The 21,681-nt window shown below is 44.6% G+C and overlaps 2 protein-coding genes and 1 long non-coding RNA gene across 3 annotated transcripts in view; 2 read left to right on the forward strand and 1 right to left on the reverse strand.

The window, feature by feature from the left end:
- LOC129127882 (uncharacterized) overlaps positions 1-8,085 on the forward strand; it is a 9,541-nt gene extending 1,456 nt beyond the window's left edge. The window contains exons 2-3 of the long non-coding RNA XR_013184775.1: positions 1,703-6,734; positions 6,885-8,085. This is a non-coding gene — a long non-coding RNA (uncharacterized LOC129127882). The remainder of the gene's footprint in view (positions 1-1,702; positions 6,735-6,884) is intronic.
- Positions 3,554-9,428, reverse strand: COIL (coilin). The gene is made up of 7 exons (XM_054644774.2): positions 9,148-9,428; positions 6,945-8,115; positions 6,546-6,632; positions 5,949-5,996; positions 5,243-5,318; positions 4,418-4,506; positions 3,554-3,915 (listed from the first exon to the last, which is right to left on the reverse strand). The coding sequence occupies exons 1-7, from the start codon at positions 9,399-9,401 to the stop codon at positions 3,820-3,822; spliced, it is 1,821 nt and encodes a 606-aa protein (XP_054500749.2). The 5' UTR covers positions 9,402-9,428; the 3' UTR covers positions 3,554-3,819.
- SCPEP1 (serine carboxypeptidase 1) lies at positions 9,400-20,690 on the forward strand. The gene is given in 14 exon segments (XM_054644770.2): positions 9,400-9,487; positions 9,490-9,552; positions 10,481-10,626; positions 11,486-11,575; positions 12,272-12,427; positions 12,889-12,963; positions 13,167-13,239; positions 14,161-14,198; positions 14,402-14,530; positions 15,966-16,050; positions 16,817-16,930; positions 17,556-17,693; positions 18,998-19,161; positions 19,273-20,690. Coding segments are annotated over 14 exon segments (1,425 nt in total). The 3' UTR covers positions 19,339-20,690.
- The last annotated feature ends 991 nt before the right edge of the window (positions 20,691-21,681 follow it).

Below are 21,681 nucleotides of genomic sequence, written 5' to 3' on the forward strand. Positions count from 1 at the left end.
AGCTGATGCCAGTGCAATGTTTTTAAAGCACACAGATTACTGCTTTGTGATTGTGGAAACCGTCTTAACAGAAGATGCTTCCTCAAATTTCTTTTTCTCAGTCTAACTGTTCAATAATCACTGTTTCTAACAGGAACATTGATGCTGAATAGCAACATGGCAAGTACTCCTGTCTCAACTAACTTGACTGCAAATTGTTCCACTGATCTCTTCCTCTTCTGCCCTGTCTGCGGGTGTCCCAGGGACTTTCTTGGCGCCCTCTGTATTTCTCCACCCATGCTGGCAGCAGGGATAAAAGGAGCAGCCTGGCACAAAGTCTGTGGCCCTGCAATAATTTGAACAGAACCTGATGGGCTGCAGCAGAAGCAGCCGTGTGCTCTCAACTCTTGTCCAGTGGGCAAAGAACACTTTGTGGGGAGAACTGCTGAGGTTCCCTTTAATGTCATTTAAAAGTATTAGCAGGCAATCTTGTTGGTGTTAGTCCTTGGGGACTTCCAAGAATGTTCAGGAGTTACACAGAATCACAGAATTAACTTGGTTGAAAAAGACCTTTAAGATCATCCAGTCCAAGCTATGACCTAAACTAACATCTCCTCATCAACTAAACCATGGCACTGACTGTCACATCCAGTCTGGTTTTTAAACTACAGGGATGGTGATTCCACCACCTCCCTGGGCAGACGATTCGAGTGCCCAACCACTCTTTCAGTGAAGAATTTCTTTCTAACATCTAACCAAAACTTGCCTTGGCACAGCTTAGGATTGTGTCCTCTCATTCTGTCAGTGCTGCCTGGGAGCCCAGCCCCACGTGGCCACAGCCACCTTTTAGGGGGTTGTAGAGAGTGATAAGGTCTCCCCTGAGTCTCCTTTTCTCCAGGCTGAGCACCCCCAGCTCCCTCAGTGGTTCCTCACAGGGTTTGTGTTCCCAGCCCCTCTCCAGCCTCATTGCCCCCTTTGGACATGTTCAAGCATCTCAGCGTCCTCCCCAAACTGAGGGCGCAGAACTGGACACAGCACTCGAGGTGTGCCCTCACCAGTGCTGACTACAGGGGAAGAACGACTTCCCTGGTCCTGCTGGCCACTGTTCCTGCTCCAGGCCAGGGGCTGTTGGCCTTTTTGGCCATCTGGGCATACTGCTAGCTCATGTTCATGCTCACTGTATAAAGCACTCAAAAGAATCAATGTTGGGTGGTCTGTTACAAGGGAAATCTGCTCCTAGCCAGTTCTTTTGGACTATTAAATTAAATCTGGAGAATCACTGTAAAGTTATGTTGCACAGAAAACATGAACTTGTACCTACATCAGTTATCCCTCCAGCCTTTTAACACTCCTTCAGGATAAGCTGCAGAGGGGTTGTGTGTCACAGGGCTCTGAGTCACTGCTCAGTAACAGGTGCAGGTGCAGAAAGGACAATGGAGGCATTTGGGGCTGCAGGGCTGTGACAGGAGCAAAAGTTCAGGGATCAGCTCTGTCATGTGCTGGAGGGTGGAGGAGTTTCTAGGAGATGGGCATGGTGCCACAGGTTTACAGCGTGGTTGGGATGTGCTGAGCAGGACTTTGTAACTGCTGTCAGAGGAAATGCAAACACCTGACAGGGGGTGGCTGACAGTGACTGCAAAGGAATGCTCTGGGAGAGCTGTGCTGTGCATGAGATGGGACAAAAGAGCAGCTCTTCATGTCTGCATTTTTTATTTTTCCATAGGTGAACGAACACCCTGGGCTTATCCAGACTAAGTAAGTCATCTTTCAAAGACTCAGCACCTTCACTGTATTTTCTGTGGCACTCAAGTGGTATCAACTGATATAGACAAAGGTATGCAAATAAAAAGGGTAAATATAAACTCTCGCAATTGCAGCTTCTGCTTCCGGAGCATAGCACAGTTTAGAGCTCAGATGAGCAATTTAAGTTCTACATTGTCAAAGAGGGCTTGAAATTCTGGTTTGGAGGAAGCCCAACCCCTCCTGTTGTCTATCAGACAATAAAGTTTTAACATAAAAAAATTACTGCTACCATTTAAATAGCTACTTAAGTTATTACTCACTTTTGCTTGCAAATACTTGAGAACTTCCTGTGGTTCTGAACTAAATCTAACCCTTTGCCCAGACACTGCACATTCAAAGTGCCCCACAGAGCCCAAGCAGGGCTTTGGAAGCACAGTGGGATAAATTGTACCTCCCATTCCTGCCCCCAGCAAAGGGGCTGGTGAGAGATGGGAGAGCCTCAGGGGGCAGGAAGGCAGCAGTGAGGGTTTGTTCAGCATTTCACCACCTCCTTGTGGGATTTATGTGCACATTGTCCCATCCTGGATTCCTCAGAGCAGGACCTGGATGGGACAGGGAGGGCTCTTGGCAGTTCCCTTGGGCTGCCTGCCCTTGGTCTGATTTGAATTGAGCAGTGAAGCAGTAGCTTCATGCAAACTTGGTAACAATGGGTAAATAAAACTCAAGATTTTACCTTCAAAATACCCTTTCTCAGGGGTGCATTTGTTTTCAAGCATCACCTGTTTGGCACAGCCAGAGTGACTCTCCATCCATTTAATTCATGCCAAAAATGCACAGTAGGCAATGGAACAAGAGGTACTGTGAAACACTTGCATTTAGCTTTTGCAACTTCCTAAGAATTAACAAGTAACAATTTCCCTTAGGAAAACAATCCTTCCATTAATCCCCACTGTCTGAGCATGACTGTGCTCGTGTCTGGCATCTTTTCATCCAGACTGCAAGAACAGCCACACAAATCTGACTGAACTTTTCTCTAAAGAAAAAAATCCTAGCATGAATTAATGGTATCTGAAGTGAACCACAAAACACAAACTCCTTTTACTTGTATAAAAACGATTCCTTCACAAACAGGACATTTTAGTAGGGCTGATGCAAAAATCAGTACTTTAATGGATTCATGCACTAGGTCAGAGTACATGACAGCTAAACCTTAATGGACAAATTTTCAGGTGTTTGTTTGTATCTAGGGTTTGTTTTCTCCCATGTCTTCTCTGTAGGAGTTAACTACCTAGCACAGGGATTATCTGAAAGTGTAAGACTTGCCAAGGCTCCAGAGGTACAAGGTGCCCCCTCAATGCTAATAATTACTAGAGCTGTCAGTGCAGTGCCTTGCCAGCACCTGTTGACCCATTCTGCTGCTGGAAAGGGAAGAAGAAAGGCAGCACAGAAACTTCAGCACTTTAGGGCAAGAGGGTTTGCTCTAAAACCAACAACAAAGGCTTTCAGAGCCTACATGGATTAACACAGTGGGGCACAATTGTCCCAGGGGTTCATGTTATATTTCACTGGTTCTAGGAAAAGTTGACAGTTACCAGTGCTATTTATCTGCCTCAAAACTACAGAAGCTTGAAATCCACAGGCTTTTCTGGATATGTTTAGGTGAACTCTTTAAATAACTGCAAAGTCACAGCATTTGTATCCTGTGGCAGCAGCAGAGGGACAGTTCTGCACAGCAACAATATTTATAATAATTTTTTAAATGAAAGTGACCTCTGGCAGTTATACGGCTTAGCCAAACCCAGACATTTAAACAGTTACTCACAGTACAGGGTTGTGTTTTATCTTTTAATCAAACCATTCCAGTTCTGCAGCTTGCTACAGTAGGATATAAATATTCAAACCCAACAGAACAATATTAGACTTCCTGTAATAAACAAAGTTTTCATGTATTACATAAAAACATAGCCTAAGGGAAAAAACTGTTTTTCTTTTGGCCTACTTCTTTTTAAGACAGTAACATCCACCAGTGCACCTACCACCCTCAGAACCAGAAGGCAGCATTTCACAGAACAGATCTGTACAATTGTTCACATCTTTTCACATCCTAGATGTTCCATTTTCAAGGCTGGATCCATTAACTGGAGGCTCCACAATCAGTCTTGGCTCTATCAGTGCATCCCAGCTTTCAGTTATCTGAAAACAAACCACAGGCAGCACTTGGCAGGTGCCAGCAGCACCAGCAGGCACAATTTCTGTGCTGTTATGCTTTTGCCTAGACCTGAACAACAAAACCACTGAACTGAGGTCACAGCCCCTCCTGTGAGTCACTGATCCCACTGGTGAACCTCAACCTGCCTGATGTCCTGGGTAAGGAAAGGTGCAGGTAAGAACAACAGTGATGAAAGGAAAAGCTGGTGAGAAAGGATCTTTATGAGACATGATGTTGTTTATTAGCCAAAACAAGAACTTAGATGAGTGGCTGTGACCCCAGTTAACTGAGTACCACACAAGAACTGATAATTATGATGTAAACACGCATGTTCTTGCTAGAAAGAAACAATGGGTTTTGCTTCCATTGATTCAAATCAGATGCATGATTACAAAGGGAATGTCCCTGAGGTGAGGAAAGGCAGGAAGCAGGGCAGGTGCCAGCCCTGCAGAGCTGGTGGCAGGACTCAGAGCAGGCCCCACGTACCTTGGTGTCCTGAGGCACGGCGTACTCGATCAGCTCCACTCCATCTGCAGACTGGTACACCAGGTCGAACTTCCCTGGCTCCTTAGCAACTGGAAAACCAAACAAACAGCTCAACCAGCTACAAACCAAAGGAACTTTAAATGTCTACCACAAAAGCCGATGAAAATCAGTTTGGTTTTGGGATTTGTTTTGGGGTGTTTTTGTGCTCAGTGTCCGGGTTCAAAATTGTAACCAAAAATCTCGAGGAAAAATTGAGTACTACACACCAAAATTAAGGTAATTATCTGACTACTCACACGAGAAAGTCAACAAATATATGTTGTTGAAATTTGACAAAAATGCTCATATGACAATTCATTAATTCTGGCTTACATGGCAACTGCAGGATACACAGTTTGAGAAACATTAATCATTTCAGGTCTCAGGAACTGCACCTTGTCATTACAGGGACTCACTTCCACACCCACTGAAGATACACCATTATCACCTCACACTTTCTCTCTAAAATAATAATATATTTTCTTCCTTTCTGAAATAATTTCTTTCAGAAAATGAAACCACAGTAGAGGTGAGTTACTGACCACTCAAACAGACTGAAAAAATTATTTTGTAAATACCCATGAGCATCTTTCAGCTCAACTAGCAAGGGTTAGAGCTTCTCAATGTAAATAGACATTTTGGGGAAGGAATGAGGAGGGGAGGGGTGTGTTGAGAATGATCCCAATGAAATTTGGAATACTCCTGAAAGATTAAGTGTTCCTTAGACTTCTGGTTTTCCAGGTGACAGCACATGACAACAAGCCCTTGGTGTCCCTAGGTACGTACATTGTCCTGCTGATGTTGAAAGGATCTCCAGTTCAATCTGCTTTTTTTCATCATTCCAACTGATTATTTTTGCCTCCTTCACAAAGCAACAAGAAAAGAATCAGGTAAGACACACTTCAGCACTGGATAACAATTCCATATTTACAACCAGTGCACTACTTGATTGCTGCCAGAGGAAATAAGTGTATTTGGCTATCACATTTTCTAGTCTCCATGTATAAAATCTGCAAAGAATTAATGTTGAGCAATCTGTAACTACTGGCATCAATAAACCAAAGTTACTCATTGTCACTAACTTTGCAGTTTAAATCAGTACTTACCCAGAAACCAAGTTATTTGAAGTAGCAACAAAATTTTACTTGAAGGAGTTTTAAGAACTTGCCCTAACTTCAAATAGCACTAGACTCAAATACAGCTACATTTTTCTACTTGAGGGCCTGCATTTTTTGTCATCTCTAAAATATTAATGGTTATTAATAATCCTTGTAGTTGGTGGTTGTTTGGTTTTGTTTTTTTTTAATAACAGCTACACTTCTAAAATTTTGAATTAGTTTTGGCTTCTAGAGTTTTGATTTTTACTGCTGCACCAGGAATAGCCTATGGAGCGAACTGGATGCAAGGAAAAACACTGCACAGCATCAAAATATTTAAGCCATACCTCACCTATCATAGTTCTGTGAATGAAGGGAGGAAAGAAAACCAGTACCTTATAGTCTGAAATTTCAGGACTGTAATTTTCATTTAGTTCCAGGCGCTGTTGAAAGAAATACAAGTAACAAATTGTAACTTTTCCCAATCTTTGATGATTCCACCTACATCCAGACACAGTTTCCTCAGCAACAGAAAAGTGCAAGAGCCAAGTCTCCTACTCCTGGAACCCAGAGCCAGTCATGGTCCCAGGCAGACTTCCAGGACTTGCTGCTCCAAAGGATTTATGTTCAGGTCAGGCTGTGTGAGGAGATCAGGGAGATGGATCCCAGTCTCCTCAGCTGCAGAGATTTAATTTTCATTTACTTTTTTATTTTGCAGTGCAGTGTAATTATTTGTATGGTAAGATTTGCAATAACATTTACATGGAAAATTACACTACAATGACAGCAGAGACAGCATTTCTTGTGTTCTACAAATACAGAAAGTCTAAAGAAATGCACTTAACTTCTGTATTTGCTCCAAACTTTGTCAAAAATCAAAGCCAGGCTTTACAACAAGTTAATTTTTTAGAGAAACTGTTAGGTCAGAAACTTAAGAGTGGCCCAAATGAAGCAATTTAAACCTCCTAACATTCATCATTTCCAGAGTTTACCTTAAAGGCAATTCTTTCTCCTACTTGGGGTGGAGCAGCTAGAAGAGGTAACACACTATAGTCTCTCTTGGGAAACTCCACAGGATTCTGTGAAACAAAGAGTAACCCACTGATTAAATTCCTGTATCAGTGAAAACAGAAGACAATGTTCATGCTGTTTGGATTGCAAGAATCACTGAGAAGACCAAGGTACATGTTTTGTTTTTAGATATAGAATACAATACAATTATTGTTTCACAAACACGTCCTCAGGCTGACAAATGGAATTGCAGTAAATAAAAGATCAGCCTTCATCCCACTAATCTATTTCTGCTCTTATGAATTACTCTCATCCTGTAGGTTCTTTGTACAGTTCAAGCTGCCAAAGAAAGGTGACCTCTGCCTGTGTCAGCCACTCACCTGGACAAGGACAGAAGTGTTTGTCGCAGCTTCATTTAACTGCCTCTGTTTCTGGCCTTCACTGCTGTAGTTATAGAAGAAGCCAGGGTTTGCTCCTCTCCCATGGCCCCTCATCATCCCACGAAACCCACGGCCCCTAGGGCCTCTCCAGAAGTTATCCTCTCCTGTTCCACGCCCCCTTCCACGGCTCGGGCTGGCAAAGGATCCTTGGACACTGGCTGGCAACTGTCTAGTGCAGTTCCTTACTATGGAATTACCCAGTCCAGCACCTGCTGCAGATTTTTTAATGACCAGTGTTTCTGAATCTGAACTATCAGAGTCTGAAGAGGAGCTCTGTGCTTTGGGAGCCTTGGTGCTGGCTTTTACAGCCACCACGTGGTTTGGCACTGATTTTTCCTTTGCAGCGCTGTCTTGTGCTGGTGTCACCTTCTCATCGTCTGTACTCGAGTCAGAATCTGAACTAGAAGACAGGGATTTTTTAGCATTTTTACTAATTGCAGTCTTAGTCTTTTCAGTGTTAGACTTAACAGTCACTTTATCAGTTTTCACATCAGATTCTGAAGCAGCTTGGGATTTGTCTTTGGGAAGTGTCACCACTACAGGTTTATGGGAAGATTTATTTTCCTTCACATTTAATTCACTGCTGTCACTGTCAGACGATGTGCTGGAGGAATCTGAAGTTCCCACCCTCTTTTTCCTGGACTGTGTTGTGATCTTTTTGGTGCTATTTTTACCAGAATTTAGAGAAAAGCTCTCATTTGCCCCTTCTAAAGCCATCTTTGCTGCAGCAACCTTTGTCTGCTTTTCATCCTTCTTTTTTGTTGCCAACTGCTTCTCCCTCTCTGTTTTTTTCATCTTTTTAGAATGGGAAGTAGAGCTCTCTTCCTTACCTTCTGCGAGTTTATTTCTTCCCCTAACTTCTTCCTTTCTTTTTCTTTTCGTATACCTTTTCTGAGAGTCCCAAGTATCTACAGAGGTCTCTTCCCTACAGGAGGAATACTCAAGGTTATGCTTCTCCTTTTTCTTTTTCCTTTTATGCTTGCCTTCATTCCTAGACAATTCTTCCTCATCCTCCTTGTGTCTGTGCCTTTTTTTGTCTTCTTTTGTTGTGTAAATAAAGCCATCATCTACCTCTTCATAATCATCTGCAACTATCTCTTCCAATTTTACTCTGTTAAAAAAAAACCAAACAAAAACAACCGTTCAGCAGAATGAGCACTTTCCCCCACATGTGAGCAGCTTAGGCAAGTTCCCCTAGTGTGAAGATGCTCCAGCTCTTCCCTGGACAGTCCATAACCTTCCCCTGCTCTCCTTCCATCTTCGGGAACATTTCCAATGGCTTGGCTCCCTCCATCCTTTTGGACATGCTGGGGTGTCTCAGGTGCTGGCACTCAGTGCCTGTGGGCGCCCGGCTCCCGCTCCACTGCCCAGGAAGGAACTGCTCAGACCCCAGGGAAGCCCCATCCCCATCCCACCAAAACCACGTGGAGATTCACAGAATCCCAGGACTGGTCAGGAAGGGACCACAGTGGGGTCATCTGGTCCCACCTCGCTGCCTAAGCAGGGTCATCCCAGAGCACAGGGCACAGGGTTGTGTCCAGTGGAACACTGGAATATCCCCAGTGAGGGAAACTCCACATGCTCTCTGTCCCAGCGTGCGGGCCCTGCACCTCATGGTCAGGTGGACTTTCCTGGGCATCAGTTCCTGCCCGCTGCCTTTTGTCCCACGGCTCGGCACCACCGGGCAGAACCTGGTCCCGCCTTGGCACCGCCTTTAGCTACTGATGGACACTGATGGTGTGCGTGTGACTGACCCCCGAGCCCGCTGTCCCGGTCCTGCTGTCCTGATCCCGGTCGGGATCCTGCTGTCCCTATACCGCTCCCACTGTCCCTATCCTGGTCCCTGTCCCGGTCCCGCTGTCCCTATAACGGTCCCACTGTCCCTATCCTGGTCTCGGTCCGGATCCCGCTGTCCCGATCCCCATCCCGCCGTCCCAGTCCTGGTCCCGCTGTCCCGGTCCCACTGTCCCCATCCCGCTGTTCCGGTCCCCATCCCGCTGTTTCGGTTCCCATCCCGCTGTCCCGCTGTCCCCATCCCGTTGTTCCGGTTCCCATCCCGCCGTCCCGGTCCCGGTCCCGCTGTCCCCATCCCGCTGTCCCGGTTCCCATCCCGCTGTCCCCATCCCGCTGTCCCGGTCCGTACCGCAGCGAGTCGTTGTCCCGCACAAGGCGCGCGCTCTCGGCGGGCGGCAGCAGCGCCCCCTCGAGGAAGAGGCTGAGGCGGGCGCGGCGGCTGAAGCCGAAGCGATGGCGGATGAGGCTGAGCAGGTCGGTGACGAGCCGCGCCTGGCCCGGCTCCAGCAGCAGCCAGCACAGCGCGCAGCCCGGGCTGGCCGGCGGAGGGTGGTCGAACACCAGCCGCAGCCGCACCGGGCCGCCGCCGCCGGCCGCCATCATGGAGGAGGAGGAGGAAGGGGCGGAGGAGGCGGGCGCGGGGGGCGGTGCCTCAGGGCGGGCCGGGTCGGCCGGTCCCGTGACCGCGGGAGTGAGGGAGCGATGGGGCTGCTCCGGGCCGTGACCGCGCTCTCGGTGCTGCTGCTGGCGGCAGGTACGGGCCGGGCTGGGCGGGACGGAAGCGGGGCCGGGGCCTCCGGGCAAAGCGCTCCTGTGTCCCGCTGCCGTGCAGGGCAGGGCCCGGGCTGAGCTGCGCGAAATTCCGCTTGCTGGGGTGGCGGTCGGGAGGGACGGAGAGGGTAGCGGCAGTCCCGGGGGAGCAGCGAAGCGTGGCCACCGTGGCTTGGAAAAGCCTTATTGCTCCCGCTCCAGTGCGCTGCTGCCTTCTGCCCTGATCCCTGAAATTAGCGGATGGAGTGTCAAAGGTCGGTTCCGTGTCCGAGATTGACAGTAGACTAACTGCGTTAGGTGACCGGACTTTACTGACTTAAATTATATTTTGGAGTCCTTTAGAAGTGACCCTCTATGTGTCTGCATCTGCTCTCTCTGGGGACTGAAGCGGAGCGGTCCCCGCAACCCCCGGCTCACAGTGCTGGGATGAGTTGGGTGCTCGGGTTATGGCGCCAATAACTCAAAGGCTGCGGGTTCGATCCCCGCCCGGGCCGTTCACTAAATGGTTGGATCGGTCTTTTTAGGTCCATTCCAACTCAATATTCTGTGATCTTTGTCGACATTGCAGCTGGTTATGGGAGTTATTTCACTGGGGCTGTGCTTTCAGCCCAGGCCTTGAAAACACTTCAAGAACAAATTATTCCAGCGATGGGGCTGTTATTCCGGCGGCAGCTCTAACGCCAGGCTCTGATAAGGCAGCACTTAATTACACACTTCATTCATTGACAATAACTCACCTGTGGGTGGGGGTGTAGGTATAGGCAGGTTCCTTATAGTAATTTCTTTTCATAGTAGTAGTACTTCTAATTATCACACCCAAGATTGAAATGTAATGTTTTGGAGCAATTCTGGTGGAAAGTCCAAAGCTGAGCCTTGTTACCTAGCTGATTGTTATTGTTATTCTCCTCAAGGTGTAGTTCTGAGGCAGCCCCAGGAGTCCAAAGAGGTGTGGGGATATGTGGAGGTTCGGAGCAAGGCCCACATGTTCTGGTGGCTCTACTATGCAGACAACCCAACCAAAGACTTCACAGAGTTGCCTCTTGTCTTGTGGCTTCAGGTAAGGTTTGGTGAGAGACACCTAAGCAATAATTCTTTCCATCTCTGCCTGGTTCAGTCTGATATCTGATATTGTGCAGTTCTACAGAAACAGAATTCAAAACTGCCTGGTTCTAAATGCCTCGCCTTGTGAATGAGGAGTTGGGGTTGGGAAAAAATAAGGGTGATTTCATTCTGCAGTTGTGGGGTGTCCTCAAGTGCCTGCCTTCCATCAAGTTTGATTGCAATAACAGAGGTTGTTCTTATCTCTTATGCAACAGTAGTGATTTTTGTGCATTGTAATTTCACAGCTCCTTTCCTGGAGAGTCTGACGTCTAGACAATGTTCAGGGAGAGAGAGTAAATAAAATAACCAGAGATTGAGGATGAAACAATCCCAGTTTGATAAAAGTGGTGGCGTGTTGTCCACAGTACATTTCAGAAGTTAATGCTGAATAGAATCACTTGAGGAGTTGTTCTAATTCTTTCTGGGTTATTTAATCAGTGTGAAATCCACAAGCTGTATACATGCTGATTAAGCTAATGACTTGCAAAGCTCCAGTTAGCAGATAGTTGACTTTTGCACTCCATATTTGGGGAATAAGGTTTTCAAACTGTGCTCACATAGCTCACCAGGCAGCTCACCAGAAGCTCTCACAAGTGGGTGACTGCTTCTCTGTTGAATTCTTGCTTTCAGAGATGGTGTGTGTGTGCATAGCCCAAGACCATGAGGAACAGAGCCTGCTCTGCAAATTAACTTGTAGTGAAAAAGCCATTTCTAAAAATTTACAATCTGTCTGTCTGGCTTGTATTTTTCTTCCATCTGTCATATCTATGCCATGCTGTCTTTTAACATCTGTGTCATTTGATATTTCCCTGCAGGGAGGTCCAGGATCTTCAGGCTGTGGGTATGGGAACTTTGAAGAGATTGGTCCATTAGACAAAGAAATGAAACCAAGAAATACAACCTGGGTACAGTAGAGTTCAGCTTCTAACTACTAATTACAAATGTTTGTTTGCTTATATAAGCAGATGATCACTACACAAAAAACCACAGAACAATTTTTCATTTAAAGTTCAGTAGAACTATAATATTTCAAGTTAAAATATTGTGGTTATTAAATTAGCTCATAGGAATAGCCTTGTTTAGAACTGAGGGGTAGACATTAATTTAATTTAATGAAGTATTCCATGGAACTGTGAAATGCAGATGTCTGGGAAGCAGAGAGGAGGGAAATTGTAGAAAGTGTTCTTTCAGATCACAGCTTCATTGTGTGCAGTCACAGAGCTTTTTCTGGGTGGCTGGCAGTGTAAAACCTATGGCATATAATTACAGGTCCAGTATGTCCTTCAAGAGAAAACAAATTACAGCTGCCTGTGAAGGTGGAAGTTTAATTAGAGCAATATATTTGTGCTCTGAGTTAGTAATAGTCTGAAGTACTCTGGAGTTCCCCTAGGTGACCTGCCTCTGGATCACTGGGAGTTTTTGGGTGTATTTCTCATTACAAATTGGGCAAATTGAAGGACTTTATGTTGCACCTAATTTTTCTGCAAGTTTTTTCAGGTCCAGGGATTTGCTGGCTCAGTTAATCATTTGTGCCATCAAAACGAAGTTTTTTTGCTGGTGCTGAACTGAGGTTTATACAAACCTTCTTTCTGCTTCTACAGTTGCAGGCAGCCAGTGTCTTGTTTGTGGATAATCCTGTGGGCACTGGATTCAGTTATGTGGATGATTGTAGCTTGTTTGCCCAAAACCTTACCACAGTAGTTTCTGATATGATGGTTTTTCTTGGAGAATTCTTCAAGTGTAGAACAGAATTCCAGGTAAGTGAATTGAATTCTTGTTTATTGTTGTGTTTTTCTCTGCTTTTCAATATAATGCAAAAAGAATTAGGGAACAGACTTCCAGATAAGCAGTGTTTTGCTGCTAGGTAGTGTGTGGTGCAGGTAAAACTGCTGTCTCTTATTTTCCACATTTCAGATTTGGATCTTGATTTTGGGGTTAGTTAGATAAGCATTGGGGTGGATCATTGTCTGTTGAGTGATCTGAGCAGCACATATAGGATCACAGCTACTTACAGTTCCAAAATGCTTCAGAACCAACCCCAGCAAACCACCAGGATGTTATGGAAACCTAATGTACAGCTTAAAATAAGAAAAACATTAAATGTTTGATGATGAGAGGTGATCAGCCAGTGCCTGGGTCCTGTGGGATGTGGGAGATGGTTGGAGACATCTTCTGCCCTCCATGCAATGAGTTTCTTGTGTGGTTTTTCTCTCCCCAGACCATCCCATTCTACATATTTTCTGAATCTTATGGAGGTAAAATGGCTGCTGGGGTTGCTTTAGAGCTGCACAAGGTAAGTACTTAGAGGATACAGTTCACTTTTCACTTCAAAACGGGGGTTCTACAAGTACTTTTATTTTCTGGAATACACTGTCCCTATTGCCTAATTCACAGAGCTACTTACTTTTTTCACTTAATGAAAACTAATTCTAGAGTCATGAATAGCTAAAATTTAATTCTTGGTGTTTTGTTTTGTTTTTCCACTTATTCACGAAGGCTGTTCAAAAAGGGACCATAAAGTGCAATTTTATGGGAACTGCTCTTGGAGACTCATGGATTTCTCCTTTGGGTATGTTTAAATTCCTCAGACTGTGGATGATTTGTTGTTGTTTTGTTTTTGTTGGGTGTTGGAATCATTGCATGAGTGCCTGAAGTCAAAAAGGCCATCCCTGCCTTAAGTGAATTAACTCTCCAGTGAGTTTGGTAAATCAAAAATAAATACTGCAGCCTTGCAAGTCTTCTTGTGACTGAAGAATCTCTCTTTAGAATGTATCTAGATTAGGAAAAGTCAGAGAGCAAGATCAGCAAGGAGCACACTTGTGTCTGAAGTGGAGGGATGGTAAAATGTCCCTACACATCTCCACGGCCTCTGAGGTGCTTTGTAAGAGTCCTGTGCTGAAATGTGACCACCAAGTGATTCACAAGGCTGCAAGTGAGATTTGTGTCTGGTGGAGGATAAAAAGCAAATTAAAGGGCTCTTGCTTGGTCCTTCAGTGCTATAGGCAGGGGCAGGCTTCACAGATTCTCTGCAGCACAGAACAGCACCAAGCAAACTCTTATCTGTGTGCCATCAGCTGATCCTTCAGAATTTACAAACAAAGTTGTTTTAAAACAGATTTGGTTTATAACTCAGTTTTTCCCTTGTGACTTTTCAAACAGATCAGTTTAGATAATTCCCATCCCTTGTTAGACCTCTGGCAATGTGCTGCAGTGCTGGGGGTGGGGGGAAACGTTTTGGTAGAAATATGTTGGTTGCTTTAAATAAATTTCACTGGTTAACTCATAGGGGGTTAATGATGTTGCAGGATTTTAAAGAACCTGCTCTGTGGTACATAACCTTAGGGTTAAACAGAGCTTACTGATTCATTTTTACTAATTAATCTCCATTTATTTTTCTCATAAATATTGTTGCCCCAGTGAAGGAGAAGTTTAATCTTACATCAACGATTGATTGTCAGTTTGATGTTTGAAATCTGTTCTGTTTGTTTAGACTCTGTGCTGTCCTGGGGGCCCTACCTTTACAGCACTGTAAGTACCTTCTTAAACTCTTGGTCCTCACCTGATCCCTTGTGCTGCCATACAGTACAAATGAATGTTGAATTTTAAGATTGGATGTTGAATTTTAAGATTACCTCTTGGCCTGAATAAAACCTCGAAAGCATGGAGGCTGTTAGCAATAAGTGGATGTAGGGTTGTAATTGAAGCTCTCCTTCTTTGTGTTTGTCTTCCAGTCTCTCCTTGATGATAATGGTCTAGCAGAGGTGACTGCTGTTGCCAAAGAAATAATGGATGCAATAAATAAAAATCAATATGGGCTGGCTACTGAGCTCTGGGGCAAGGCTGAAGGTGTCATTGAAGAGGTGAGATCTTTGACTAACATTAAGAACTAACTGCTGCCTGGGGAGGCACACGATTTCCAGTTATCCTTTCTATGAGTGCTGAGCTGGCATGAATTCTTCAACCCTCTGCCCAGTCATTTTTGCCAGGATTTGTTGTATCACAGTGCTGATATAAAGGAGTGTTTGCTATGACCTGCTTGGAGAGTGACAGAGAAAGTGGGCAGGACAGCCCTTGTGGTCTTCCAGAATTGCACTGAGGTTTCAGCATACAACTAGTCTTCCTGATTCCACAGTTTCCATTTAAATAAACTATATCTCCTGGAAAGCTTTGAATATTGAAACCTGCATCCACCAAGACACAAACTTGAAGTTAAGCACACATCTCTATTTGAAGAACTACAATAGGTGGACAGGATGGAAAGGAATCTCGAGTTATGGTCTGTTACTGTGGGTCACTGCATCTTGTTACTTAGAAAGTTCCCGCATAAAAGACTGGTGAAGTTTTGCTTTGGTTTCTCCTTAAAAGGTTGCTCCAAAATCTCATTCTATGTTACATGTACTAAAGAATGAGATGTAAGGCTCTGGCTTCCTTGGACAGAAAGGCTAATCTGGAGCCACTTTTTGGTCTTTTGGTTTGTTTTTTTCTTTTCTGTGATTCATAACTGACAGTGCCTTGCATATAGTTGGTTTCACTTCTTGCTGTTCAGAATGAACTTTTGGTTCCTGTTTTACTTTTCAAATCTACTTGGCTTCCCCTCTCAGTTGTGATGGTGCTGGCAGGTGAAGGCACTGCAGTTTTTGTGCAGTTGTTGTGAACTGATTTCTGACCTAAGCATCGGAACTTTAAAAACTTAAAAATCAAGTGAAGCAGGTCTTCAAGAATCTGGAGTAACTTCTCTAATGGCAACAGTGCTCACGTTTGTCCTTGGGTGCAGGCAGCCTCTGTCAGCTGCATCAGAGCTGCCAGTCTGCAGTGCCTGGGCACATCCAGCTGTCAGCAGCTCCAGAACAGGGGTGGCTCATACCCAGCACCACGTGTTCGAGGAAGCTTTTAGATTTTGGAGGACTGTAGGTTGGAAGGATGTTGAGCAAGAGCAGCACCACACCAGACCTGGCAGAAGGGACTGTCTAAAAGCATCATCTGGCATTGCAGCTCTGTGCCATGAGTAATGCAGGGTAAGACTTCCTGTAGCTTCACATCTGCTTCAGAGGGCAAATAGCATCTCTGGCACAACCCATGTGTGAACAACACAGGCTTGAGGAATCTCTTTCCCATTTCTCAAAGCAAATGTAGAACTGAAGTTTTTCCACAAGTATCTTCCTGGTGTGCAGGTAAAGTGACAGGTCACAGGGTCCTTTATTTAGGATTTACTTTTTTTTTTCTTTTCAGGAAAGGCTGTTCTATGTCTCTGAGAAATGTTTTTATTAGGTTACTGAAATTATCTTGTGTTTTCAGAACACAGACAATGTGAACTTTTATAACATCTTGACTAAGGAGGTTCCAGAAGTGAAATCAGATGAACAACAAAATCTCCATCTCAGTAAGTTGTATTTAAATACTTGAACTTCTGAGGCCCTGTGTTTCCATTCTCATACTTTCAGCTCTGACAGTGGAAAGAGTCTCAGTGTAGCACATCCTTAAAATGGATGTTGATATTCTCTCGAGCAGAACTTGTTTGCTGTTGCATAAGTAGGGACAGATAGGAATGTGGAACAACCCTATAGATGACACCTCCACCTATACATCCTGCACAAATTACAGCAAGGAAGCAGTCAGTATAATTGCAACATTGTTTCGTGACCTTTTAAGTTACTTCCTCTTACTGTCTTTCATTTCTGTCTTTAAGACAGGACACCAAAGTGTCTCATCAGTAGAAACAGTCAGATTAAATTCTTGCTCTGTGATTTTTGTGCATCAATGTGAAAAACACACGTGTAGAACTTCTTTCAAACTTTTTTTCTGTTGGCTTCATAAGGGAAGGTGAAATAAACTCCTGAAAGTAAAACATTGCAGCTCAAAAATAATTGGTCTGTTGAGAAGAGCCAAGTGGTTAAAGCAGAAGCTGATGCCCAGAAAAAGTGCAGTCTTAGCTAAAAGTAGGAATGGATGGGTTCTTCCTGTATCATCCTGTCCTAATTAAGGCTTGACTTCAGTGGTTTCTAGTAAAAGTAAGCAAATCTCTCTCTGTGGTGCTGCAATTTCATTAGAAAAGGGTTTGTTGGCCATGATTGACACTGAAGATTGTTATCTGTGCAGGATGGTGTGTTCAGTGTGCCACTGATCAAAGCCTGTTCGCCTTTTTTCAGTGCGGCTTTACCAGCGCCATGTCAGAAAAATGCATCAGAGCAGCCTCGATGAGCTGATGAATGGGCCCATCAGAAAGAAGCTGATGATCATTCCTGACTGTGTGAAGTGGGGAGGTACTTTCCTGTCTGCTCACCTGATGAGTTCATTACCACTGTTTTACAGGATTGCATCCTGTAGGAGAATACTCTGTCAGCTGGTCACATTCAGTTGTCATTGTCCATGGGGCTAAGGAGGGGGTTTGTTCTCAGAAATGAAGATGTTGTGGGGCAGGCCTATGGGAGCAGATGTGGTTCTGATTCTGCTGCTTGTATCTATCCTTAGCCAAGTAACTAAAAATACAGGGGGAGGGAGGAAGATCCTCTGTATTTCAGGAACTGGTTTCTGTCTCTCATGCAGTCTTGCTGAAACTCCTGTCAGTTTTTCTGTGCCAGAAGTCTGGTATCATATAATGATGCATCTTATGGAGGAGGGGGTGTAAAACAGGCTTAAAAGGCTGATGTCAGCACTCTGTGTGTGTAAATAGGAGCCAGAAATTACAGCACTGTCTGTGAGCTCCAGTGGGAGCACAGCTGCTGTCTGCTCCTCCTGCTCCTCAGACTGATAAATCACTGCCACTTTTGGCTAGGATTGTTTTTTGTGCAGCTGTGAACTCCATTTTAAAGCCTTTAACCCTGCTTCTGTCCCAGCTTGGGGATACATCCTTCATCACTTAAAATTTGTCTTTCTGGTTCCAACCAGGTCAGTCCAAACAGGTCTTTGAGAACATGGCTGAGGACTTCATGAAACCTGTCATCGATATTGTTGATCAGCTTTTGGCAGCCAATATCAGTGTTACAGTCTATAATGGGCAGCTGGACCTCATTGTTGACACCATGGGTGAGGAACCTTTTCACTGGGGCTGGAAGTAGAACATGTGATGAGTAGAATGTGGAGCTGTCAGTATATTGGTACCCAGATTTCTCCAATCTCCTGTGCAAATCTCTTATCTAACTAGCAGTGTTTAAATACTACAGTCATAAATGAGCAGCACTTAGGATATTTTGCTTATATCCCTCTGAGAGAGGCAAATCCTTTACCTCCATTATACTGTTGAGAAATGGATCTGCCACATCAGTAATTGTTTGTTTCAGTGAAGCTAATAATTCACTTAATCCTCCTGGATAAGCACATAGATGTGTATGTGTGTATGCTCATTCATAGGCAAAGAATGCTGGTAATTAATGAGGGAGGGTGCAGTGGAAGGGTGATCACACCTGCTCTCAGTGTAGGCTCCTGCACACCTTGGGCTTTGTTTGCTGCTTGCAAGTTGCTGCTTTGGTCCAGGGGCAGTTTGGGAGCCAGGCCAAGTGCTGCTGAAATGCCTCCCAAGGCTGCTGTGCTCCCTTCTGCTGGTCTTTTCTCACTGAGTTAAAGAATCTGCAGTCACAGACTCCACAAACACCCTCCTATGCTGTGAAAGGCTTTACTCCTTGTATGTCCCTGTCCACTTAGATATTCAGATGGCCTTCATGAACAGCACAGCAATCAATAAATCCAGGAAGCATGGTATTTAGGCTGTCAAAACAGATTAGCAGTTAGTGATGCTCCAGTTTATCACATTTTCATCTAAAATTGAGCTGTAGTTAACATGTAAATTCTTCCAGTAGTTCACAGGTAGGCTAAAGCTTTGAACCCCTTGGAGTCCTAGAATTGATCTTGTTGCTGTCTTGACCTCCACCTTCTCTAGCAGCACCTGAAACAGAAAGCCTTTTCAGTCTCCTCTCAATGTGTCCAACAAACAGAGAAACAGTGCCCCTTCTGATTTCCAGAAGGGGGACTTGGTATGGCTGATCCCTCTCCATGGCAGGACATTCAAGGTGTTTGAGGTGCAAAGTGAAATATGTTGGAATTTCTAGGGCTGCAGAGCCTCCAAGAAGCACATGTTCAACTTGTGCAATCCTAAATCCATTTCATACACACCTTCACTGTTTACTTATTCCCTTCTCCTCTCCATTGGTTTGTTTCAGTTTGTCCTGAATTTTCCTAGGCATAAGAAAATTTGTTTTAGGATCTGAACACACAGACTCTGTGCTAACTCTGCTGTACTGGTATCCAGTTCAGGGGGTGTCCAGCTGAACTGGACTCCCAAGCTGCTGTGGAACCAAGTATTGGTAATCAGTGCTGTCTCTTATTTCCAACAGGCCAGGAGGCATGGATCCGGAAGCTGAAGTGGCCTGATTTGGAGCAGTTCAGCCAGAAAAGGTGGAAGGCACTCTATGTGTCTCCAGAATCCACTGAGACTGCTGCTTTCCACAAGGCCTATAAGAACTTTGCTTTCTTCTGGATTCTCAAGGCTGGGCACATGGTAAATAATAAAGTCCTTGGGGTGGAATCAGCAAGAACGCTGAAGGTGTGTGTGTAGCTGCTGTTTCCTTCCTCATAGCAGCTGCTTATCCTGTGCTTTTCTCTGTGCTAGGTACCAGCTGACCAAGGAGAGATGGCTCTCAAAATGCTCAGGATGGTGACTCAGCAGCAGCACTAGGGAGGGGAGGTCATCTGGTCTGGCTTCCTGTCCAGCAGCAGGGCTCTGCAGGAGTGTCAATCTGGATCCTAAGCCAAAGGAGGCACAGTGGCTGTTTGGGCACACAGCCTCCCCCATCTTGCTGATACTGTGCACAAGTGCTTGTGGAAAGATTTTTTTTTTTCTTGAATGAGTTATTGCTTTTGAATTTTTAAGCTGTGATTTGCTGCCTTAACATTGTTCATAAATGACTCTTCCAGAGGAAGTTCCCTGTCATAAAGAACAAGCCCTGAACCTTTGCCTTGGAAGGATTTTGTGCTCTTGCCCTTCCCTGAATGCTCCCTTGTCTGTTTGCACACCAAGAGTAAAACTGATTTGACTTGATTTGCTTTGTGTTCCTCTGGGAGAGCTGACCTGCTTCATGAGGCTGTGGAATGTTCCTTCCTTTGTCCCCAGGCTTGAGTCACCTGGCTGGATTCAAGATGAAGCCATGGAAATGCCAGGACAGAGGACCTGCCCTAGAGGAATCAGTCCATCTCATCTTGCTGAGGTGCCTGAATTAGGATCCAGGATTCTTCAGACTTCCTGTGCTATGGAGAGAGAAAAACATCCCACAGAGGAGGATTTGTCCCTTTTCATCTGACCATTGGTTTCTTGTTTCCATTCTTCTTTATGCCTACTGCTTAAACTTTGCCTTTATCCTCAACACCTGAAGCACATCCAGCAGGAATTCCTGCTTTTCTGTATCCTGAAGCAGAAGGCCTTTTAATACCCTCTTGTACCAAAGAGTCCCGACAGACAGAAGCTTCTTAAAACCTTCTGGGTTTAGCCAGAAGGAAAGGAGCATTATTTGAGCAATAACAGCATAGTTCTGAAATATTATAGGAATGTTTAAAAGAAGGATATACAAAATCTTGATCCATGTCTTTTGGAGATTTTTTAAGTCTTGCAGAGACCTATTATTTTGAAACATTTTTTTTAATACATAGTCAAGAAGAGACTGGTCAGACATTTGACTTTTGCTATGGAACATGAAGTAGTTGTTTTTTATTGGTGTCTGATAGGAGGCACAACAGCTCCTTCCAGCTGTCAGAAACTCACTCCAGCCACTGAAACTGTCATGAAATACCTGATAGCATTGTCTTAGCAAGAACTGAGGCACTGTCCTGGTTTAGGGCAAATTTGTGAGGAAACTCCAACAGGGGTCCCTCTAGAAAGCAGATTCAAGCCCTTCCCTCTGCTGGTTTGGGAAAAGATTTCCTTGGAGAAGAGTGGGGAAAAAACTGTTTATTTAACAAGCAAAGTATTCACAAGCATAAAAAATGAGTAATATTAAACAATAAAACCTCTCTCTGTTCTGAAGAGATGGCAAATTCAGGAAGTCCTTGTCGTGGGGTGTGGCTTGGCTTGCTCAGTCTCTTACAGGTCCCTCTGGTGCTGGAAAAGGCTGTGACCCAGGCCCAGGTGGGCCACAGGTGTGAGCTCCCAGGGTTGCCTGGGTTTTCAGTCCAGAGCAGGTTTGAACAGTTCCAAGAAAAAAAAAAATAACACACAGTCCAGGGAACTTCACTGCCTCAGCTAGCTAAAAAAATAAAAGTAACTAAAAAGCAAAGGAGAGCTCCCTCCTGCTGTCCGTGCTGCAGACAACACAGTTCAGCAGAAAAAAATGCTGAAGCTCTCTGTGTTTTGAAAACAACCACCTCAGACATTTCACTGCTTCTCCTTCTCCCCCCACTTCACTCTCAGATCTAGTTTTAAAGGTGCAAAAGTTTTCTGGGCTGAATAGACAAATGGGGATGCAATTCAGCATCATAAAGTAACCCTAGGGCAGGCCCAAGGCTGTGTGAGCACACGTGCAGTCACCCAGCAACTGCACTATTGGAACCTAATAATTGCTTTCCTTTTTCATGTTCCCTTCTTGTATTCTTGAGACCTTTAGCAATGCAGATCCAGATTTGTTTTTTGAAGTACTTTTTTCAGTAAATAGGTCTAATTAATCTCTTCAGCATCACATTGATTTCACTGCTTGAAAAGGACATTATTTTCTGCTTTGGCTTTTAGGTGAACAAGAGGAGGTTGCTACCAGTGTGTAAATTTGCATATCTGCATTCTTTGTATATTTTAAAATAATTTCCCTAGCAAATCAGTATGCTTTTGCCTGGGTAATGTGCTGGTTTGGACTGGGATAGAGTTAATTTTCTTCCTAGTAGGTAGTAAAGGCTATGTTTTGGATTTGTGCTGGAGATTGTTGATAACACAGCTGTGTTCTAGTTGTGGCTGAGCAGTTCTGACAAGGCCTTTTCTGCCCTCACCAGACCCCACCAGTGAGAGGCCTTTTGGGAGCACAAGGAGTTGGAGGGGACA

Source organism: Agelaius phoeniceus, chromosome 19 (genome assembly GCF_051311805.1).
Source record: "Agelaius phoeniceus isolate bAgePho1 chromosome 19, bAgePho1.hap1, whole genome shotgun sequence".
Lineage (NCBI taxonomy): Eukaryota > Metazoa > Chordata > Aves > Passeriformes > Icteridae > Agelaius > Agelaius phoeniceus.

Excerpts from the sequence above, each read along its gene's own strand:
- COIL (XM_054644774.2), bottom strand. The coding sequence starts at position 9,401 with ATGATGGCGGCCGGCGGCGGCGGCCCGGTGCGGCTGCGGCTGGTGTTC. Across the intron at positions 8,116-9,147 it reads CGGGACAACGACTCGCTGCG|AGTAAAATTGGAAGAGATAG; the intron begins GTACGGACCGGG and ends TTTTTTTAACAG. Across the intron at positions 4,507-5,242 it reads TTCAACATCAGCAGGACAAT|TTGCTAAGGAGCCAGGGAAG; the intron begins GTACGTACCTAG and ends TTGGTTTTCCAG.